The sequence below is a fragment of the Amblyomma maculatum genome, chromosome 11, assembly GCF_055883805.1.
Source record: "Amblyomma maculatum isolate TAMU_Amacu chromosome 11, ASM5588380v1, whole genome shotgun sequence".
In the NCBI taxonomy this organism is placed as follows: domain Eukaryota; kingdom Metazoa; phylum Arthropoda; class Arachnida; order Ixodida; family Ixodidae; genus Amblyomma; species Amblyomma maculatum.
In genome coordinates, this window is record NC_139354.1 from 43,155,453 (window position 1) to 43,178,817 (window position 23,365).

At 46.6% G+C, this 23,365-nt stretch overlaps 1 protein-coding gene across 5 annotated transcripts in view; it reads left to right on the top strand.

Annotated features, from left to right (window-relative positions):
• Positions 1–23,365, top strand: part of LOC146173652 (glutamate receptor U1-like) — a 138,322-nt gene that overhangs the window by 112,154 nt on the left and 2,803 nt on the right. For 4 of the 5 annotated variants that reach the window (XM_084584833.1, XM_084584835.1, XM_084584831.1 and 1 more), the window contains 6 exons: positions 1,618–1,708; positions 5,445–5,606; positions 7,562–7,697; positions 8,673–8,770; positions 9,977–10,102; positions 17,556–17,842. In XM_084584833.1, the coding sequence (XP_084440959.1) occupies positions 1,618–1,708; positions 5,445–5,606; positions 7,562–7,697; positions 8,673–8,770; positions 9,977–10,102; positions 17,556–17,842 (900 nt within the window). The remainder of the gene's footprint in view (positions 1–1,617; positions 1,709–5,444; positions 5,607–7,561; positions 7,698–8,672; positions 8,771–9,976; positions 10,103–17,555; positions 17,843–23,365) is intronic. The other variant, XM_084584834.1, reaches the window with a different exon arrangement.

The window sequence follows — 23,365 nt, forward strand, 5'->3', positions numbered from 1 at the left end:
GCCTTGAAAATATGTAGTCTGCCGTTACTGCAGTGAACGGAGCTGCAACACCAGCAGACGATATATACATATATGTTGAAAAGAGCGGCTCCAACGCCGCAAATTCGCGCGACCCCAGCATCTTCCATCCACCCAGCGAAGCTGTAAAACTGTAACTAAAAACATTACCGCACCGTGTACTCCTTTCGTTGTGAAAAACAGTGCACTCACCCGGAACTTGCCTAGGCTGGTTCTTTAAGCATTTTTTAATGTACAGAACCACATATGAGCACACGCATATAGAAAGTAAGATATAGGACAGGCTCTTTCCTCTCTGTGTGCGTTTTGAAAAGGCGCGCTGTTGCACTTTCAGGAAAGCATAAAGTTATCAGAGTAATTTCAAGAAAGATATGAATTAGCAGTGTTTAACATACAGTTGACCTTAGTTTGATGACCGGGAGCTTGGTTTAGCATGTTTATTGAAGCGATAAATCTGTGCTGCACGATCAACACGATTACGTTGACCGTATACGTTCTAGTACATCACGCAAGTAGCTGGATCCTCATTCACCAATGTCGCGTCGTATTGTCATACCCATCTTCGTTGGCACCACCCTCGGTGGGACGCACTTTCAAACGCTTCAACAATGCCACTACATCCAGCCAGTGCACTTTAGCTGCCGAAAGGGTAAGAAAGGCTGACGACATTCCCACTTTTTCATCATGATAAATACCTCTGTTAAACTTCGACGCCAATACTGCGCCATGTTCGGCACCCCTACCACGAAACCTTTTTTTTTTCAGCACTCTCTTAACTCAGCCCTGACTATCAATATCAACGCGCAGCAAACACGTAGTCCTACTGTGGTACTTACCATGGTGAAATTAATGCCAAACACTCGCACGGAACGGCGCTAGACTTTTCCGCTCAATGAAGCTGCCGCTCTGAAAACTCACTTAGATGTCAAATAGCCTCCTCATGTTCCTCACATGTCTCGCAAGCGAGTCTGTCGGCCTTCCTAATGCAGAATGTTTACGCAAGAAACAATAAAAGGAAAAGTTAGAGTTTACACTACTTGTCGTTTCATAAAAACTCCTCAATAAGCTGACACACTAGAACTTCCACAGACACATATTTCAGGTTTCCAGATACATCGCCATTGAACAATACTTAAATGCAACAGAGATGGTAAATAAAGCAAAGCAAGTCGAGCATTGCATGAAAGGTTGGATGTTTGTTACGTAAACTGCTTGTATGGCTTTTATCCATCCCATTTAACGACCAGTGCCTCAAAAACTACGAAGATATGCCTGCTCTTTGCACTGAGGTCATTAACTGTTCAACGGTACAAAGCTTGGATCTGTATTTGTGTTAGAGCTCTATAAATCATTTCGCAATTTAGACAGCTGTTGTCTTAATATAACTTCAGTACTCCAGATAGACAGCGAGAAATGCGATCACTATTAAAATAACCATAAAAAGTTACCTTTCTGGGAATGGTAACACATTACATTCAAATTAAGTCAGCACGCATTGAGCACAACAGTCTGTTCTCAGTCTCTCGGCTCAAGCTTTGCGTGCATGGGGAAAATAAAACGTGTCTTGTTGTGTGCCCATCGCCGATTCGTATAACGCAGCTACGAGGTGCTCGACAGCGTCGATTCCTACTGGGGGAACCTGTTGGACGACGGCAACTTCACCGGTGCCCTCGGAATGCTGCAGAGAAACGTACGCATAGCTAACTCTCTCTCTCTCTCTTTCTCTCTATCTCTCTCGCCGTGATTATTCTTTTCTAGCAGCCATAAAATACGGAGTGGACAGAATGCGGCCGAAACACGCGCTTGGCGCAAACTCATAACAGTCCTGCGTTTTGTTACGAATCACTAATTTCTCACGGTGCTCAATTACCGATATGTATTGATTTAACATAGCAAGCCGTACCGTGATCAAAGCGTAAACAGTACACACAATTCAGAATCAGCTGCAGCAGCAGCTTGCTTGCTTCTGAAACATTTTATTTCCTTTAATGAGAGGACACGAGCCGCGAAGATGGCGAACGCCGGCCTCAATTGGTGAGATGCGCCCACCCTGTGGGATAAAGAGCAACGACTCCCTTCACAGTGTGGGAATTTTTGTTTAATATTTGGAGCGCGCGAGCAGCGACATTTGCACATCGTTCCCTAGTCCCTGGTGGGCCGTAGCCCACAAGATGCGCTAGGCTGAGGTACCAAGTCGCTGACCGCATTGTGAAGCAAGCGGCGAGCCAGTGTGCCCACCTCACCTAGCATAAAATTTTCACAGCCGAACCTCGAGTTGGTGATGACAGTTCGGCATTGGGAGGTCAGAAACCACAAAGACAATTTCAACTTCATCGGCCCCATGAGCATGCTCGGCTCGGAGAGAGAGCCCATTGACCTATGCGTTGGAGTGCACTACCGCCACCGTGCAGTGGCCCGAGCGGGTCGGACCAGCCTCATCGACGTAGTGACCCCTGTTTTGGAGCCGTGTTTAAAGTGCAGAGCACGCGCGCGAGCTGAGCGACGGCCTTCGTGGAGGTCCGGATTCATACTGCGTAAGACAGAGTATACCCGCACCTTTTGACACCAACCCTCCGGGATACGGCGAGTTACATCCTTCGGAACACAAGGTAGTGCGATTTTGAGGTGCTTGAGAATACGTTATCCTGACCCCGTCTGCGCCAAGATTACGTACTGGCTAACAGTATGGGCGTCCCGCAAATCCCAGAAGGGGCAAAGCACCCCCAGACCGAGAAGTAAGCCCATGGAAGTTGTGATCAGGAGGTCCAATGCCCGCTTCACTACTTTTCTACTTATGACGTCGAGTTTCGCAGATTGACGGCGCTGATGTGTACGTACGGGGTAGAAAATAGAACGCGGCTGGTAATGTGGACCTGCACAAGATGAAGTGCATCGTGTACCTGGACACTCCCGCACCGGTTCAATACCCACCGCAGGATGTGGCCCATCCTGTCCGCAGTACGCTTAAGTTTAGCGATTGTAGTGTCTGCTTTGAGCCAACGGTGAATATGGAGGCCCCAGACCCAGGCCTCATCCACGTCACGCACAGGCCCCTCGCGCAGGGAGACATCTATCGAGGTGCGATCGGTCTTGGCGGCGCGAATGTGTAGCAGTTTCGATTTGGTGGGGGCGCAGATGAGCCCGTATGCGTTAGCACATGTCTCTACTATAGTGCCTGCCTGCTGGAGGCTCTCCTCCATGGCTCAGATTGATCCTGTGCTGGCCCAGAAGGTGACGTCATTCCAGGCAGTGCAAAGCATCAGCCCAGTATTGGTCCTGTGTTGGCAATGCTCAGCCTACTTAGGACCAGTTCGTTGCCCACAAAGCCCTATATTGGGTCAATGGCTTGTACTGCTTGAGATCGGCACATAGTGCATGGTGCACCCCCTCCATCTGCTGCAGTTTTTGGGGAGGTCCATCATGGCTATGTTCAACAGCAAGGGCGAATGCACAGCATTGGAGTGTATATCTGGTATACCCAGATACGGTAAGATCTTACTCCTGATCATCTATCCGGAGGAGGGCCCGCCGCTGGGATAGGAAGTCCTGGATATAGGCAAACGCTCTTGGCAGTTGGTGAGGCTGAGGTTAGAGAGAATCCGCGTTTTACATTCTCGAACACTGCCCTCACGTCAAGCCGCAACGATTGCCCTGTCTATGCTTGGCGAGTATGACGTCTTCTCGAAGTTTAAGCAAGATATTCTGAGCTGACATATGGGATCTAAAGCAGTATATTTTGTCGATGAAAAACCCGGTCCAGCAGCATGGCTGCGTAGGCTTCGCGAGAAAAGCAGCCACACTTAATTTTCGAATAACCCTCTCCTTTTCTGGCTGCGACTGCCCAAATTATGCAACTTTACCGGTCTCATCAACGCACCTGCCGGCTTCGCTGCTTTTTTTTTTTTTTTTTGTAAAGAGAGCTACATTGGCCAGTCTTGCCATTTCGCCGTACCTGTCTGACGAGCGAAGAAAGGAGAAGAAAACAAGAATAAGAAGAAAAGAAGAATGCGTAACTCGGTAGCTGGTAGAGGCGAACGATAACAGCGATTTGCTGGGACAGAAGGTTCGTTAGAACGTTGCATTCATAATGTACGTATAATTAGTGGAAGTGAAACCCTGCAGTATGTGAATGAAACAAAAATATTTAGTAGAAGCTCGTACTAACCCTGCGCGGTGTGCCCCGGCGTTCGACGTAGAGACGACGTCATACAACTAGACGTCTTCTACACCCGAATGAGAAGGATCAGCAACGAGGGGCAAGGGTTGCTCATACGTTAATTGACTCCCCTATGGCATAACTGAAGCTGAAACCATACAGTAAACTACTGTCTGGAAAAGCCATGTCTTTACTTTCAAACCAAACCTAAGCGTAGACTTGCAAATTGCTCTCGGGTAACTCTAGGTTTAACCACAAGGTAAATCATAGCTACTTTTTTATGTCAGAGTTCTCTCTCTTGTTTGGAGGTCATATAGATGTCAATACATGCCTCACAAACGGTACCTATATCCTGTACGACATTTTATAATGTTGATTTAACTCAGACATTCCTTATCTCTTGACTTTTCACTAACACACAGTGCATCGTTCCTATCTCTTAACGTTACCCCTGAAACTTTCATTCCCGTATCTAGCAGCGTTGCTCTCTAAATAAATTTGCCTTTTGGTTACTTTCCCACTATCTTACTTATAAGTGAGGGTGGACAAGACACAAACATCAGTTATGCATGCAATTTTAACGACAACAAAACAGTACGGCTTTCCTCCTCACCTATGGCCGAACCTCCACAGCTCCACCAACAAATGAATTTTTGTTCTATACCGCCTGTTGTACAGGCAATTACTCTCAGTATACATAATGTAACACTCGTGGAGGCATGTTCAAATTCGAAGTTGATTTCGCACCTCAGAGGCACTATGCAGCTTTAGAACACAACCTTAAGACATTGCACTACAATCAGCATTTCTTCAATTATTCACGAAAAGACAGAATGAACCCCGCAAAGAAAACAGAAAACAGCGCGGAAAACGGGGGAGCCATAGTTAATGTTTAACGTAAAATTAAGACAACAAAAATGCATTTATAATGTATGTGTAATGCGTGGAACGGAAACCTTGCAGTATGTGAGGGAAACAAAATTGATTTAGGAGACACTAGTACTAACTCTACTATTATTTATCAGACTGTATACGGTGCGAAGAATAGCCGAGGTTTAAATTAGTCGGGCTTGGGTCCGGAAATAGGCAATCTAGCATGCAAAGTGTAGATTTAACCTGCGAAGAATATTATTAATCATTCGTCAATGTATGCCTTATTAAGATAATCGAGCATTGCGGTAGAATATGCACAACGAGTGGTAGTGACGTGGAAGACATGTCTTCAATATTGGCACCAGGCCTTGTGCTAACCGCACTCCACTGCGCGCAGGAGGCAGACGTGGCCGTGGGTCCGTTCTCTTTGAAGGTGGACTACCTGCGCTTCGTGTACGCTGCCGAAGCCCACATCTACGAAGATGTGCCCATCCTGAGCGGACTGCGCAGACCCTACCTCACCGGGGCCTTCTCCTCCACGGACTCCTTCCCGCCGATGGTGAGCGCTACTGTCTAAGGGCATATTTGGGCTGCGGAATATTTTAAACTCAGCTTTAATGCACCTCTTTCAACCTGAATATGTTACTAGCATTGCTGATATTATGATACTAGTGCTGTATATACGTGATTGCAACGCGAGTTTTCTTCTTTCTAGACATGACAATACTGAGAACGCACTTCATGTTATATTGGCAACCGAAGTTCGAATATAATGCATTTATTTACTGGCTGTGCGTCAAGATAACGCTCACACTCAAATCGCAAGATGAGAGGAGAAAATGACTTTTTCTCAACATTAGGGTTGTAATTCGGAGCGGGTAAAAGACTAAATGGCTGTGAGGAAAAGCCGGAATGGGGCAGTGAGCAAAAACCGGACGACGGCGCTGTAGGTACTGGAGCTGGAGACTTCACATCGACGTCTTCGGACGTGCCAGGCCTGCACGACTCTTCATGTTGTACTTGACCTGATCAGTAAAGGGTGACAGTTACGATTTCGCGTGATAATCGTAAGCTGGTGTTATATTAGTAATATTTTTCCCTTTTTTTCAGACGCATATTTCCCCTCCACGACATATTCCTTGTCGCATTATATACGTGTAAATACGGTACATGCCTCTATCATTTGTGGCTTTCTTTGGGACGTGAGAAGTGAACCTCGGCTCTCTGCAAAGTAATTGAGCGATGTCGCCGTCGGCGTTGTCAGCCTTGTGTGCGAAAAATCATGATTTTGTATTTAGCAGAGGAAGGCTGAAAGTATAAAATGGCCGAAAACAGATTGTTCAACTAGGCAAAAGCTGCCAACTTGAGCGTAGCTGCTTCAAATTGAGAGTCAAACACATCGGAACCTTTAGATTCCAAGCCAGACAAGCTGCCTCTAGGCGATTGAGACGCGTTCGTATGGCTTGTTGTAAGAGGGATTTTATATTGTGCTTTGAACTGTATTGCACATTTTCTGGCAGCGTACGACTGTGTTTTAATGCGTATCTGTCGAACAATAGAAGCACAAATTGAGTGATTTGTGGTTAAGCGACCCACAAAATACATACAGGCTCATGAGGATACGCAAGGGGAGCCGCAGATGGAATCTGCCACTGCTGTCCCGTTATAAGGTTCATTCTGAAATATTTAACACTTTGAACTCTCTGTTTCAATTTTTAATTATTTCAATTCACTACTTTATCAATCAGGCACCCTAAATTTTAATTAACGTCATCAAGCAATGACTGCTCATGCTGAACATTCTGACTCCTCTGTACCTCTTTTTTTCAGTTTTTTTCTCATGTTTATTTCTTTAATTATTTATTTAATATTATTGATTTCATTAACTCATCATCGTTCATCGCACAGCAATTAATCATCGATCACTAGAACCACAAATTACGCAACCCCTTATTATTTCCGACGAAGGGTTTGGTTTGGTTTGGTAAAACTTTATTTCCCACAGTAGGGGTCCTGGAGGACACTCGGCTAGGCGCCAGGTGTAGAGGGCAGCTCCCACGTCGGCACAGAATAGGGTGCGACGAAGGGTGCGACTACTACTACTGCACTACTAATACCACTACTGCTTATACTACTACTGTCCAGCCTTGGGGGTGCAGTAGTTAGGGCCCTCGGCTGCTTTGCCCAAGGTTACAAGATCCGATCCCGGCCGCGCCGGCCACTTTTCGATGGACGGGAAAAGCAGGTCGCCCGAGGGAACGTTAAAGAATTCCAGGTGTCTGAAATTTCAGGAGCCCTCCACTATGGTGTCTTTAATATCCTGAGTCACTTTGGGACGTTAAACCCCAGAAGCCAGCCAACTACTACTACGCAAACGGTTTTTAGACCGAACGAGCTGCATAAGCTATCGATCAAAAGAACCCAGATGCATGAAGCATCTCTAGCGAAGGTGAACTGCACCCCCTCACTGATACCTTGTAACATGTTGCCCGCCTTTCTTTGCCTTCAAAACAGACGATGGCGCTGCTGTTCGCGTCTATGGCAGTGTTGGTGCTCTTGACCACCTGGTCATTGATTCACACAAACCAGCCACGGATACCTGCCTTGAAAGCAGTGTTCTGGATTTACGCCGAATCCCTCCTCTTGAAATGTAAGTGGTCACTTAAATTCACCTGGGTCCTGCTGTTGGCTCAGAGTTAGCAATGCATTTAACTGCTACGAGGCGGAAACTAGGCCGACATCTACCTGTGCTGCTCGGTCTTGGCTGGCCAATGAAAACTTTATTATTCGTACAGTAAATCCCTCAAAACAGTCTCATTCGTGTCCAAAGAGATAATTATTTCTTTTTCTGCATGCTGGTTTCCTACACAGCCAGTCATTAAAGCATTACCTAATATTGAGAAACAAGTGACCACTGACTGTACCTTGGGGAACACCACAAAGAAGCGGATGTAGACAAGAGTTAAATATTCGTTTTTTATTCCGCTCCCCGACCGTTGTGCCCGGATAAGACGTTATCGTACACTCTGCACAATCGAAAACTCATATACGTATGACTGGTAAGGCAAAAAGAGACTTGACCTTGTCTTCTGCTGGCGCCACTAGGCCTTCAGTGGTGGCTCTGTAGGAATTGCGCTGGGACTATAGCAATTTACTGTGGAAAAACGGATTTTTTTTTATTCAACCTCTTTTCGGGGTACGACTGAAGAAACATTTGCTGTCTTGCAAGAAATTTTCGCAATGACCGAAGCCAACAGTGCACTTCGGAAAAGAATGCGACCAGTCACCTTAAGTGATGCCCTGAGAAAGTGCGATCTGTGTGGTATCGCAATAAAGTGTGCATTACAAGAATTCCATCAGATTAGAAAAATTCAGCTTCTGGCTATTCGGCACTGCCTACTACTGCAGCCTGTGAGGCTTAATAACTAAACATTTTGTTCCCTATTCTGCTTTAAACGTTTGTGTTCGAGCTATTGCTTATTGCCATTTACCCGTCACTTAAGCGCAATCTTTCTAGGAACCATCGCAAGCTGCACCATCGCAAGCTTTGTATATTATGTTAAACACGCTCGATATTTGCATGTCATGATGAACAATCATTATATTTTAATGTTATTGCACCCAGCCACAAGCACTAGTCGGTTGAAGACCGCAGCATCACGGATTCTATTCATCGCATGGATGACAGGCACCTTCGTCATCGGTCAGTACATCACCGGTCAAGTGAGTGAAAATACAACGTGAATCCCGTTAAAGTAAAATAAATGCTGTGCTGTAGAAGGAGGAGGAAAAACTTTAATAAAATGGAGTCAGACACTCCCGGGAGGGCCCCTTAGTCCAGGATGTCCTGATTACCAGGTACCCATCAGATGGTGATTGGGATGGTTAGGGAGTGTAGAGTGTTCTAGCGGATGAGAGTGGGAGGATGCCTCGCAGGAGATATCGGTATGCTGTTTGGGAGTGTGTGCATATTGTGGTGTGTGTACTGATGTCTGCGACAGCGAGTGTGATGGCCAAGCATTCGGCCTCGGTGATACTAGTGCATTGGATGGCAGCCGCATCGAATGTTTAGCAGCGAATGTCTGTGAACACGGCAGTGTCGATGTGAAGATTGTCTGTATTTCGTGAAGCATCCGTGTAGATGATGTTCTGATGTTCAGAGTATTGCTTATAAAGAAAGATATGAGGCCCGAGCTGCGCGACGACATTGTGTTTTAGAAGTCAAGCTAATTTACAACTGAGAAACAGAGATTAGCCAGGAAACAAGATGTTCATTTGGATGATGCTGCCATCCTAAAAAAGTTTGATGGTGGTAAACCGAACACGTCCTCAGGATTACTGTCACAACTAAATGACCTCTGCTGCCAACCGCACTGTGTTTCAAGATGACTGTCAGCCTTCCATACGATATGTGTAAACCAAGCACGGAATAAAATCATGTGAACTCTTGAGAAGTAATTCAGGCGGGATCATGTTTTACGTGGCGGACAGGAAGATATACTGACGCATGTCGACAAACATAACGATAGATCATGAAATAACTATTGCTGAGTACTGTGTACATAGCAAATATCGATGTCAGTGCATTTTAGTAAAACAAAAAATACCTTTCGTCGGCAAGTAAGGCATTTGCCTGATTTGTCCTCCTTCCTTTCCTGATCCAGGGCGCTGCTCATAACGGCTGCATTGACCTTTTAGAACTCCGTTTTTACATCGGCGTGAACAAAGGTCATTGTTCCGAGCACAAAAGTGAATCCACCTAAGATTAAAGAAACTAGGTTGGCTGTGCATAAGCCGCTTTTATTCATACGACCCTGTGCAGGACGCACTTCTGAGTCTTGGTAACGAACCAGGTTGTATATCTTGTAATCGCTTGTCTTCGCGATACCACTTTATGTCACTCCTCCCCCTGTCGTGCGTGCGGCGCAGGTTAAGGCTGCCCTTCTTATCCGCTCCCCTGCTCCTCGCATCGACACCCTGGAGCAGATGCTGGAAAAGCGGCCCCCCATCCGCCCCCTCACGTTGACGGCCACGCCGCTGATGAACATGCTTAAGGCAAGTGCTCCTTACATGCCACGTTCCAGACCTGCTAATACACAGCACCGAAGTGACGATATGATGCTTTATCGTATATATACTTCTCTAATAGCAGTGTCTTATACTTAACGCGTCTTGTAAAACATGCAGACCTGTCAGTGATAGGTGAAAATTACCTTCCAGCATGACGTCACACACATGAAAAAGAAATATACTTGGAATACATTGAAAAGCAAACTATTAAAGCAGTTCCCTGAACTCGCAGCACGCCTATGGTGTCGTTAGCTGGTGGAGAGTACGCAGGAACATATATTCTTCAGCAGATTATGAAAGTTTTACACGTCATTTTAAAGGTAAAATATTTTAGATGCGCAGAAACGTACGGCAGTGCGAGTCCATGACGCAACCAACAGAAACAGATATAAGCAAAATGTACCCAAACATTTGTTTACGTTGCACATGGGACAAATGTAGGCAGCCAGTCGTTTTATGTTGGCGAGTGCTTTGAAGAACAGTGGGACAAACTATGCTGTGTCATTTCGAAGGGAATGTTTTTTTTTTTTTTTTTTTTTTTTTTAAATTCCCCGATGAATGTCTGTAGAGTAGCCGGACGTACTCCTTAAACGCTCACTGCCCTCTACGTGCTTCTCTGAAACATGTAAGCTGTTCCTATAGCCCAACTGGCAGCTGCATGCTCTAAATTTGCTTACTAGTACTGTAATTAAAACTTATACAACCTAGACAGCATAGCGTTAAATATTTAGTTCTAAAACAGCAAGGCAAGGAAACGAAACAGACGTGTGCACTGTTGCAGACGATGGCGTCGGCGATATCAGCGGCCAGCTTGGGTATCCGCGAAGTCTCTTGTTTCTGTGAACACGACGTTCGTCGTCTGCTGCTGGGCGCGGTTTCTTAGTCGTGACGTCCGTTCATCTGCATTCAGTGCAAAAAGTCGCGAAACCTCCCGTAGGGCCCATGTATAGAAAAATGGTGGCTTTGTTGGGTCAAAATTCGGGTGTCTACGAATAGTGGCGCCGCCTAAGGCCATTAAAGGAAACTGTGTCTAAAATGCAGACTCAGATTTTTTATAAGTCTACAACTACCGGATGAATACAATATGTTCAAGAGTTGCAGAGCAAAATGTCTTACACATAACAGCCGTAGAGGTAATTAAGATGAGAACGAAGAAATCAAAAGAATGATTTCCAGAAGGCAACGACGGTAATAGCATAAAGCTTCTAGTAACAGCTTCTAGACGACGCGACAGTTCGTGTGCACCCGACAAGTTCGCAGTAAAACCAGACACTTTTATAAGCGGAGTTTCCCTACTATGATCCAGAAGCTCTACTTTGAACAGCATTATTTTCGCAGACATGTATCGGCCTCCATGGCATGCCGGACTACACGAAAAGTTTGCGCGATTCCGAGGAAGTCCTAGAAGATAGTGAGCTTTTTAGTAGTTTGGATTCACACCATCCATATATCGCCGCGTTTTAAAATATATGACTGCAAAATGACGTTCTTTGTTACGCCTATTTTTAAAACACCAGCAAATTCTTAACAACTGAAAGAGGTCCGCTTTTTTTTTTGACGCTCTGCGAAACGAGCGAAATATTTGTGTAGGTTGTGTTTACATCTGCTTTATGGGACGCGCTCTCGACCCCTACACTCACATATTTCACGGTGTGTCAAAAATATTCCGCCTTTGAAATGACCCCTCATACTTTCACGAACTTCTCTAGGCCTATATGTGTGGTTTCTGTGCACCTAGGACCGATGTCAGATTCCCGCCGAGATATTAAAACTCATCTTAGAAAACTTTTATTTCTATGAATTTCTATGAGCGTTACGTGCCATAAGCGCCTTCGCATCTTGCTTACATCCTAGATTGGTGTTGTTATATATGTATAGTCCGATCCATTGAGAAAAACGGTGTCGTAGAAGTGCACCGAATTTCTGATCAAATTTGTGACGCAACTAGGCACAGTGTCCAGGGTTGTGTCATACTATTTGCCTTCATATTCCGCATCCATCTCCTCGTCAATCCGCCTTTTTTTACAAAAGGGGGCGCCCTCTGGGAGGGGTTGAAAATTAGTCTACTGCTGGTTGAAAACATCCTCGGAAGACGCAGCCGCCTGTGAAACGGCGATCTGAGTTCTTGACAGCTACCGAAACCTGCTGCATACGCTTGTAACGAAAATGAACTGCGTAAGGCCCCCGAGATCAGCTCTGGCTTCGCTGATCGCGGAGGCAAAGAATGGCGCATAGCGAGGGCTGGTGGTTCGTTTTCAACCAGGTGAGAGGCGCGCATGCGCAGAGCGGTCTTGTGAAAAAAGCCGGATTTGGAGGCTAGTATGCCATAGAGATTTCAGTAGACGACATATGCACCTCTGACAAGCGCAGGTGTCACAGTGAGCCTAAACGGTGGGGTTAGACTCCGGCAGGGTTGCCAAGTTTGGCGATTTTTCGAGCGAATTTTACAGGCGGCTTGCGGGAAAAATTTCAGCTTGATGGCGACTTTTCTGTAGTAATGCGTGTGGAATGTTTCTCCTCAAGGACGAATCCGAACATAAAAACGTAATAACTGTTTATTCGATTAGCGGTGGCAGCGCACGAGCATACCAACGCCACGTTTGTCTCAGTAGCGGAAGGAAAAAGCCAAACTTCCAGCTGGGCAGCCAGTTTTTGCAGCCACCGTCGGGGACGCGTGCCTTAGGTTACGCCGCAATGGCGCTGTGTTTTATCGGTAACGCAGTCCAGAGCGTGGCCGTGTTACAATGTGCCGGATGATAACTAGGCGGAGGCTGAGCGGGAAAACTCCCAGTGTGTGTCGCAACATCACCCCCCCCCCCCCCTCCCGTGCCGCAGAGTGAAGAGCCCTCAGGGCTTGTAAAGATCTGTGCAGCCTACCCGACGTCCATGTAGTGTAGTGACGGAAACAGGCTGCGATGTCAGGGGTCGTGGATGGACGCCTGCGGATGCTGTGGTATTTCCTGGTTCGGCGGAATCGATGTAGGCTAACTGCAGCCGATCGATAGAAACGCGGACGTCGTTACCGTTAATGCGCAGGGGGAATGTTTTGTCGTCGCGAAGGAGCACTGGATAGGGTCCCCTGTAAGGTGGCTGAAAAGGCCTGCGGACGGTATCGTCGCAGAGAAAAGTGTGCATGTACGTTGCCAGAGAAGACGAAAGGGCAAGTCTTACAGTGGTGAGCTGCAGGTGACGGCTGGAGGGCAGCGATGATGCGTCGGAGCCGGGCGATGAAATCGGTGGGATCTGACACCGCGGTGGTGGATGGCAGTGCAGCATGAACTTCGCCTGGGAGACAGAGTGGTTCCCCGTAGACAAGTTCTGCGAGTGTAGCCTGAATGTCCGGATTGAAGGTAGCGTGATAGGGCGACGACTGGTATGGCTTCGAGCCAGGTTGTGTCCAGAGGGCACATGATGGCTGCTGTGAACTGTCGGTGGAAACGCTCGATCATCCCGTTGGCGCATGAGGTGGTAGCTAGTGATCCTCGAGCGCTGGAACCCGATGGTCCACCCGAGGAGTCTGAAAATGTGCTATTCGAACTGTCGTCCTTGGTAGGTGGTGACGCGATAGGGGCCCGAAGCGAACAATCCCGCCGGCGAAAAAGGCCGAGGCAACGTCTTCCGTGGTGATTCCCTCGAGAGGTCACGCCTCAGGCCATTGAGTATATTGTTCAATGGTGATGAGGAAGTAGCGATAGGATACAGCTGGGGGAAAAGACCCTATGATATCAAGGTGGACATGATGAAATCGATCAGCTGGGGTTTACTCCGGGTGGTGAAGTGATATACCTGATGACTAGCGCGCTGTCATTGAATGCAGGAGCACGCCTATGTGCGGCAATCGTGCTGCTTGTAGGGCCAGACATGGCGGTTGGCCACGAGGCGTGTAAAGGCGCGTATGCTGGGATGTCTGAGATTATGCAGCTGATTGAAGAGGCCACGGCGATGGGAAAAGGGCACGTAAGACCTGCTTCTTGCTTTTCACATGTCTTAGTAAATAGTCGTTTTCGATCCAGGTATAGGGACTTCTTGCAGCTCTAGTGATAACCCGCCCTGAAGTTTTTGCAGTTTGATGTTCGTAGTATGAGCCTCGACGAGGACGTCAGCTGTTATCTGCGAATAGGTGATAGCTGCCACACAGGAAAGCGCGTCGGCGACCCCGTTTTTCTTCCCGCTGACATGTTGGATGTCGGAGGTAAGCTGGGCAATGAACGAGAGCTGGTTCTGCTGGACCAGTGGGAGATGGTCGCGACGCTGAGAGAAGGCATAGGCCAGTTCTCCGTAGTAAGCCAGCGAACTCGACGGGGCGGGGGTCGTGGTTTCGATGATGGGACTGGCCGCAGAAGGGCTCGTTTTCCGAGCTGAGAGTTTCTTGGAGAAGAACACCAAGGGATGCCTGGTGTTGTCTACGCGTTGCATAAGGGTGGCGCCGACGGCGAAGTTAGAGGCGTCCGTGAAGATTCCCAAGGGAGCGCATGGCACAGGAGAAGAGAGAAGTGTGGCTGTGCAGAGAGCAGCTTCGTATTCTTCGAAAAGTTGCGTTACAGCCGGTGTTCACGTGACGGGTTGGTTTCCTCGTAAACCAGCGAAGGCATCATGGAGGGGAGCCTGGTAGTCGGCTGCGTGTGGCAACGAACACCTTTAATAGTTCAGCATGACGAGGAAACGGCTAATGTTTTAGCGGTGGTCGGTTGCGGGTAATTTAGCACGTCGGAGATACGTTGAGGCAAAGGTCGAGTTCCCTCTGATGAAACTTCATGGCTGAGAATTTTATCCCTGAATCGCCCAGCGTACTCTTTGGGACATTGACGAGTAAGCCGTAGTCACGAAGCGTTGGAAAATCAGACGAAGGTGCTTGTGCTGTTTGTCAATGTTACAGGAAAAGACCAGTATGTCATCAAGATAAAGGAAGTAGAAGTACAGGTCGTGGACGACTTCGTCGATAAAGCATTGAAATGTTTGTCCAGCCTTCCTCAGGCGAAAGCTCATGAAGGGAAACTCGAACAAGCCGAAAAGGATAATGATTGCTGTTTTCGGAACGTCGTCAGGGTTGACGGATATCTGCGTGTAGGCCTTCACCAAGTCTAGCAAAGAGAAAACGTGGCAGCCATAAATGCGATGGGCGAAGATTTGTATATGGCAAACGGGGTACCTGTCCGGAATGGTGCGGGCATTTAGGGCACGGTAGTCCCCACAGGGCCGCCAGCCTTTGGTCTTAAGATGAATAGGCGAGGCCCATGGCCCGTCGGAGCGGAAAACGATTCCTTCAACAAGCGTGGCTTAGAACCCTGATTTGGTTATGCGAATGCGGTCCGGGGAAAGGCAACAGGCGCGGCAGATAACCGGGAGGCCTGGGGTTGTCCAATTTAGTCCACAATGGTGTGCTGTACATCACGTGGGAACCCGCTAGGGTGCGTAAAACCAGGACATTTGGTTAGAATAGCGTGGTAGGGTGAATGATTTTCAACACCGAGTATTTTAATGCTTGGCTAGTGGGTGGTCGTTTGCTGTCCTGGTGAAGAATGTCCCATTGTGGCGTCGATGAGATGGTCGTGCCGGCAGTCCGGAAGGAGGTTGTAGTGCGCCAAAAAGTCTGAGTCGAGATTGGCTCAATCACTTTAGTGATTACAAAATTCCAATGAAGGCCATGGCGTAGATTTTCAAACTGAACGTGCAGGCGGAGCGAGCCATAAGTCTTGATTGTGGGCCGGTTTGCCGCACTGAGCTCAAAAGACGTACGAGGACGGGTACCTTGAACGTCGGCTCATGGGTAGCAGCAGATGTCGGAACAGCTGTCGAAAAGGAACCGCTGCTTTGTAATTTGGCCGGTGACGAACATGCGATGGCATTCAGTTTAGCAGCTCGCAGCGTGTCTACGAGCTGCCCTTGGCGTTTCCCTTATGTCCAGCGGAACAGGGCGGTCGACATTGCCGTGCTCTGTCCCCGCAGCGTCGATGGTAGTAGCACCGGTCATCGTCACCACGGCTGCTGCGACGGGGTGGTATTACGGGCACGGCTTTGCGGGTGGCGCGTCGGCAAGTGTTTATCCAGGCGTCGATGAACGGAGCTAAGCTGTCGATTGATATCGTCGAAACGGCGCGCGACCTCTGTGATGTTCAGCGGTGTGGCGACAGCCTGGACAGTGGGCGACAAAGAACCCTCGGCGCCACGATCAGCGATCCCGGCAAGTTGGTCCAGAAGTAGCTTAAGCTCCGCCTGCAGAATTTCCTGGACGTGCGGTGGAAATCCCTGAAGCTAAAGTGCTCGCAGTAAGGTATCCTGGCCTTTCATGTTGCCCGCGAGAGCACGCATGTGACGGAGAAGATGCGAAGGCTTGCGCACGGCAAGTTCTGCGGACTATAGTTGTCGCACCTTCTTGTCTTCAGAGAATTACAGGCGACGAATGAGTTCAGTCTTGAGATGTTCAGTTGAAGACGTTTTTGCCTGAATTTTAAGTTTATTTAGACCTTTTCTTCCCATAGCATCTGCCAACTCTGGCAGTTTCCCCTGAGAAGTGAGAAACCGCACCTTTCTTTCCCCAAGAAAGTAACTAAATTAAACACAGTGAAAGTATCACAATATTCGCAAAATTAAAACGCTATTATAAAGGCGCTGGTACAGATACTCTACATTCATTTCCTTAAAGTACAAATTAAACAAAAAATTAAATCTATCGCTGAAAGCGCTTCTTGTCTGCTGTTAAGGCGAACCTTGAGCGCCCGTCTAATTTTCCCTATACAAACATTTCAGGGGAGCGCTTAATCTCCTTCTGTGCCACAAGAAGATAGCATTTTGACCACCCTGCTGCGATCCTTGGAGCGCCCATGATTCCGAGAAACAGAGAGAGAGAGATAATAAGGAAGTCCCTCTCCAGAGAGAAAAAAGGACAGAGAATGGCTCTCTCCATCACTCCCTTTCTAAAAGAGAGGTGATGTAAGGGGGAGGGGTATGAAGAGAGAAACTTTCTCTCTCTTTCTCATCACTGACCACCGTTATCTATCACTAACTATAACTAACGGTCACTATATACCAAAACCTCGATGATGTCCCGCCGAATCCCGGGAAATCCCGCGGACACATCTCGTACACAGATCTAGCACGCAGTTTCTGCGGATGCCACTCATGAGCTGTTAAAAGGCTTTCGTCTTAATAATACGTTACCAGTCTAGTTTGTCCAGAAGACAAGTTGTGGGCAGGAAATGTGTTAAAATTTGGATTTAGCACATTCTAAAATGGCGCACTTTCTTCTTTAATCAAGTGTGCTCCCGTCATCAGATCAGGTTCTTCTGGCTGCAATGAGTGAACGTTTCAATAGGGACATACAGCGTAGTTGCCTACGCGCCAACAGGCGCACTTGACTGCTTGTCATGCTATGACTCCGCTGCTGCTCATCCTCGGTTATGCCCTGGTTTCTCTCATTGCCACGCCGTGGATAGCGCAGCTCTCTGGCCTGGACTCGTACCGCGCCTTGCACGACCGAATCGTGACCATGCGGGGCGAGGTGTCGCAGTCGGTCGTCTACTCGGAGCGGACCCTGCGCCAGGTGGTGGCGGGAGAGGCGGCCATCATCATGGACGCCACGGGGAACCGAGTCTTTGTGGCTCCCTTCTGCGAAGCCCTGCAGCCGGCCTTCTTTCACGTATCAAGCCAACGGATTGAGACGGCCGACTTTCGCTGGTACATGAACAAGCGCCTCGATCCACGCCTCGTCACTGCGATGGACCGCAGGTAGGGAACTATGATTGTCAATGACTGGTTATTTCAAGAAGGATCTTAAATTACTCAATCTGGTTTGTTATATAATATATGTTGGTATATAGCCCTCTTTCACTTTCCCTTCACATGTTAAGATATGTCCAAAATTCTAGAATGTGCACAAAGTCCTCCTAAAATATTCAGGAATCTATAAACAGTGCGACACGGGCAAAATAATACGGGAACGTTATAGGCATACGGCTAAAGCCTACGGCCGTTAAAAACAATAGGGTATTGGCGGAACGAAACCTTCTTTAAATAACGTGAAGTTGACTTAGATGCAAAATTAGTTGCTAAATTAAGGCGGTAAATTGAGCTAGTTCGAAATTGCTGGTTATTTCTGTTGAACACTGGTTTTCATTTCATTGGTTTGAACTTGGTGTAATTGCCCCATTTACACGACACCTATCTGATTAACATTTCCACAGCACACTGGATGAATCAGTTAACGATCTCTCCTTTGATGAGGTTATACGTAACCCTGGAGCTACTTTTAACCGTAACCCTGGAGCCCCTCTATAACGCTTCTTGTAAGCCCTGAGGGTACAAATAAATAAATAAAAGAAATGGTAAAATGGTGTAAGAGGCTTTTATGCGGCTAAGGGCTTGGTACGCTGCAGTTTAAACTGCAAATGTCACGCCATCTTTAAGCCACCGTGTCAGATGATGGATGTTTAGCAGAATGGAAAGTTGGGCTAGTTGAAAGCTGTTCATGATGGATAAGAGGGCGCAGGCGGAACGTGGACACAGGGACTACGGCGCTTGTCTTGTATTCTTCTCTGTATCCACGTTCCGTCTGCGCCCTCTTATCCATGATGGAGGTTTAGCTGTGGCCTTCGCAATCATTTCCGATGAAACCACGTGCTTGATTGCGGAGATCGCGGGCTTAACCCTACTTGAGGCACCCTTTTTGGAGCCACCGCGTCAAAAGGAAGAGGTTTAGCCGTCGCCTTCGCAAACAGCTCCGATGCGAAGGCGAGCTTGATCGCGGAGCTTGATCGCTCCCTCCTAGAATGGAGACAACCGCGTCGTCTGCTACAGGAGGGCACACTGATCTCATCGCGCTTCAGGTGAACCCATTGGGACTGGACGCGCTCCCTCGAAAGTGAGCTGCTTTGCTCACGGAGAGTCACAGATCAATATGAATAGAAGGAAGAGGATGCAAATGAAAAAATATACCTTTGCGAGCACAAAGTCGTCCTTGGGTGCCTAATTTAAGCCGTTATTTTTTGGGAATATGCGGCCAAGCGATGCTACAGGGTGGTATTTCGCATGTGTCTGTGACGCCCAATACTGTACCACACATTGTGCGATACCTGCTCATGTAAAGTAGGCGTTTTATGGTGTCTTGAAGATAACTATGGTTCTTAATGGCGACGTAACGCAGAACACCTCAGCTGTACCGTGAAGGCAGCAGTGGAGAATGAGTAAAAAAATGAGATAGAAGTGCTGTAGTCGAGAGTTTTGGAATAACGTAGACCGCATGAGGATCTTTAACATGCGCTGACATCGCACAGCACACAGGCGCAGAGTTTCGCCTTCGAAAATGTTGCCACCACAGTTCCTTTCAACTCCAGGTAGTGGTGGTAAAAATATTTTATTGAAAATGTTTACGAGGCTGTAGCGGCGGTGGAGTCCTCAGTCCGGAACCCCATTAAGCGTAGGCTGCTGTCCGCGTTTTTTCGACGAGTTCTTTTTGACTCCTTGCATCCGAGCTGGTCAGAGCTGCCTCCCACCCCTCCTGCGTTGGCTGGTTAATTATAGTGATAGTCTTATTTCGCTGGCATGCCCACACCATATGGTACAGGTCCGCCTTCTCCCTTCAGAATTTGCATTGTGAGTCAAATAACTCTGGATCTATTGCGTGTAATCTTCGTGGGTTGTTAAAAGTGTTGGTCTGTAGCTTGCGGAGGCGTACCTCCTCCCCTTTGTCTAGTGTCTTTGCCGGTAGAGGGTAGACCCGGCGAGATAATCTTATGTGCTGAAGTATTTCAGTGTAGGTTAGCAATAGAGTAGGAGGTTCCACGAGGTCCGTATTGGGTACCCGCGGAGAAATACTCGGGCTGGGGCGTGGGTTGGTAGCCACGGTTTTAACTATCTTGCAGGAGTTTAGTTGCTAGAGGTGCAATGCACTCCGGTTCAGTAGTCACCATGATAAGGCGGCTTTAAGCAGCAATTTCTCAACCTGCAATAAAACGTTTCTGTCACCACAGCCGTTAACGTTGACACTGAAACTCCCAATAAGACGAACAATTACTTCATTTTGGGCTTACTTTGGTAAAACGTGCGTGGCGCTTTAACTGGACATCTATTTTTCATTACAACAAAGAGCATAAACTCCATAAAAATTTAAATGTGACGCTGAAAGGCATATTAATATCTGCAGAAACGTCTGGTTCTCCATACGGCACAAGTACGTTCGGCGCAGATGGCAGAACAGACGCTTCTTTCTTTCGGTGATTATTGACGGTGAAACAAGTGTACAGAATAAATATAAAAGGCATATTTATATCTTACTGGGGCCAGTCAAGAGCACTGAAAGCTTGTAGCTGCGTGAAGTTGTGTAAAAAATTTTTGGATTAAGAAGTATGTGCACTTCACACTGTTTACAAGCGCCAGCATTCTAAGAAATCGACGTCAGTGAAATTCACTGCAAAAGTCATCACTATTGAAAAACATGCAGCAACTTACGTCCACATGAAAAATTCGTTGGCATAACATTTCGAAATTTAAGCCGCTTTCGTTCATCCGCGCTACTGTTGTTTGTTTATAAGCAGCTGTCCTCAAAATGGACTTGTACGTGAAATAAACAGTAGTATTAAGAGTCGAGTAATCAATGCAGAAAGAAATAAATTGGGCACTCTGACATTTCATTTAATTTACACAAGGTCATGGCGCACTTGAGCGATTTTGAAGGGTTTACATTTTATGATGTTCCGTTTCGTGGCTTTTAGAGGCGAATATAATAAGAAATTGGTATCGAAATACGTTGAAAACACAAACTAACCCAGCAGGTCGACAGTGTATCGTCCTTGCGTACGAAACCGGTGAAAAGGCAGTATGAGCAAAATAAATTTTTAATGGCAATTTATTCGGAGGAATTGCGAAAGTATAAGCATTCCGACTGCGCTTAATTTCATTTCATTTATTTTTCTCTTAAAGGTCCGAGGGCGTTACATAAGGGGGGAGCAAACTCAATATACAATGCGAACAAGAACAGGAAAACATTAAAATAACAAGAAAAGAAAGCAGAAACAAGAGAAATAATGCAAGGGTTAGACGAAATAATTTTTAAAAAACGAAGGATTACGGCATTAAAGACTTTACAACTAATTTTCGTAGATGATTTGAGTGACCGTTTCTTTGAGGAACTTTATTTTGATTAGTTATTTTCGGTAAGAGTTAATTTCTCTACGTTATTTTAGGGCGGTCTAATTTTTCTGCACCAATATAAATCAATGTTTATTTCGTTGAATAATTTTAATCCACATTGATTTCTTTGACTAATTCATAAACATTGTAGTAAATGTCCTAAACATTATTCACAGTCTTATGCCTTATAATAGTCCGCTTTAATTACAATAGTCTCTTCACTGCACCAACAGCAAAACATTTAATTGTTATCTTTGAATTACACTGGAGTAATTTGCCAACTTGGCACATTTCCTTACTTTTTTCGGGAGTTCGGCTCAAAGTTGCATACAAAAGATATCTTTGATCAGTAACAGAGGCATTTGCAGCTATAGGCACATATTACGAGCAGCAGAGGGACAGAGCATAAAGGTTCCTTCTTAACTGCAGCTCATGCTTGTATTTTCAGTGTTCTGTTAAGAACAAGGTGCCTTATTCTCTGCAACTTATTCCCTTCACACCAAATATGCGATTCATGCCCTCAGCGGGACGTCCTACAGTGTACAATGGCTAAGCATTTTAAATTTAGTACATTATTTCGCTATGTATGCTGGCATAAACAATCCTACCAAATATCGTGCGTGAGATCTAAATAAATGCCTGCAAAATTGCTAACGGGATTTTTAAGACATACATTTGGTAATAATTTAAAGCTGTGTACGTAACTATGGGGTAAAAGCAAGGAAACGAAATGAGCAGTATTGTATCCACACTGCATAGACGTGCGCTCTTGGTCTGTCGTTTTACATTTATAGCCCACAGAGGCCTTCTCTTTGGATCTCTACGAAATGCAAGCATTGTTCAGCCATAAAGAGAGGGATGCATGCACTTGTGAACACAGTCATGCGAAACCACGGTTCGTATCGACGGAAACACTACGCTGCACGTGCAACTTGCGAAAGGGAAACGCGGAGTGGGCGCAACAATTGCGCGCACTCTCGCGGAGGCGGCAACGACCTTTCAAAGGATGTCTTCATCCTCCACGCAGCGGCAGAGAGAGGCACGTGCATCGAGGCACCCTAGTTTAACCTAGAGTTACTGTATATGCTACCTAAGCTACCTGTGATAGCATACACAGTAACTCTAGTTTGACCTAAAGCCCCCTGATAGTTTAACCCTACTTGTGACGCCATCTGGGAGCCGTCGCGTAAAATGGCAGATGTATATAGGCCTCCGCAGCAATGCAACGCAACGCTGCAAAGAAAGCCAGAATTCGTTTACCGTGCGAAACTCTGATAATTATTATTAGCTAAAAATGGAAAGAAAATAAGAAATGAACTGAAAGCAATTGACGTAGATAGATGCAAAGCCGCAGTTATCCCCGCCAGAAGTGAGCGGTCAAGGATGGGTGAGTGCCAATCAAGCAGGCAATGAGCTATAAGAAGCGGAAAGGTTCTATAACAAAATTACGCAGAAACGTTTTGTAACCAAGCTAACATCAGAGACTTCGCTGATCGAGAGTGTATTTGCTGAGCTATGGTGAACTAGAATATTCTAGTTCACTATATGCTGAGCACCATCAGGCATCGCTCGGCAATGTTACACACTAGGAGCTATTATTAACCAGAAGACTGAAAGTAAGACGGGGGGGGGGGGGGGGGATGAGCTCGTTTTGATGCATGAAGGAAAGAAACCAGCCGTCGGCGAGGCCAAGAAAAGCATAGGGTGTATCTTTTTATATCATTTTTACTTTTTAATTATCTGAATTATCAATGTAATCAGTTCAGAATGCAAGATAATTAAATATGTAGTGGAAGGAACACAACGCGCCGATCGTGGGAACCGAACCCACGACCTCCGAATATCGCGTCCCGTGCCCTTACCAATTGAGCTACATCGACGGCTGTCCGATCTTCTACTTTCCTGGGTATTAATGTTGCCTATAAATGAACCTTGCGAGTGTTCACCAGCGCCACCTATGGTGGCTACTCTCGTAACTTGATGACGCCACAACATGGCTACCCCAGTGACAACGGTACCACTTGGAAAAATGATGCCGCAATTTGATTACGTAATGTATCGGACAGACGGACCGATGCGGAATGTGCGAAAAAAAAAAAAACTAGTAAGAGTTTACGCTCGTAA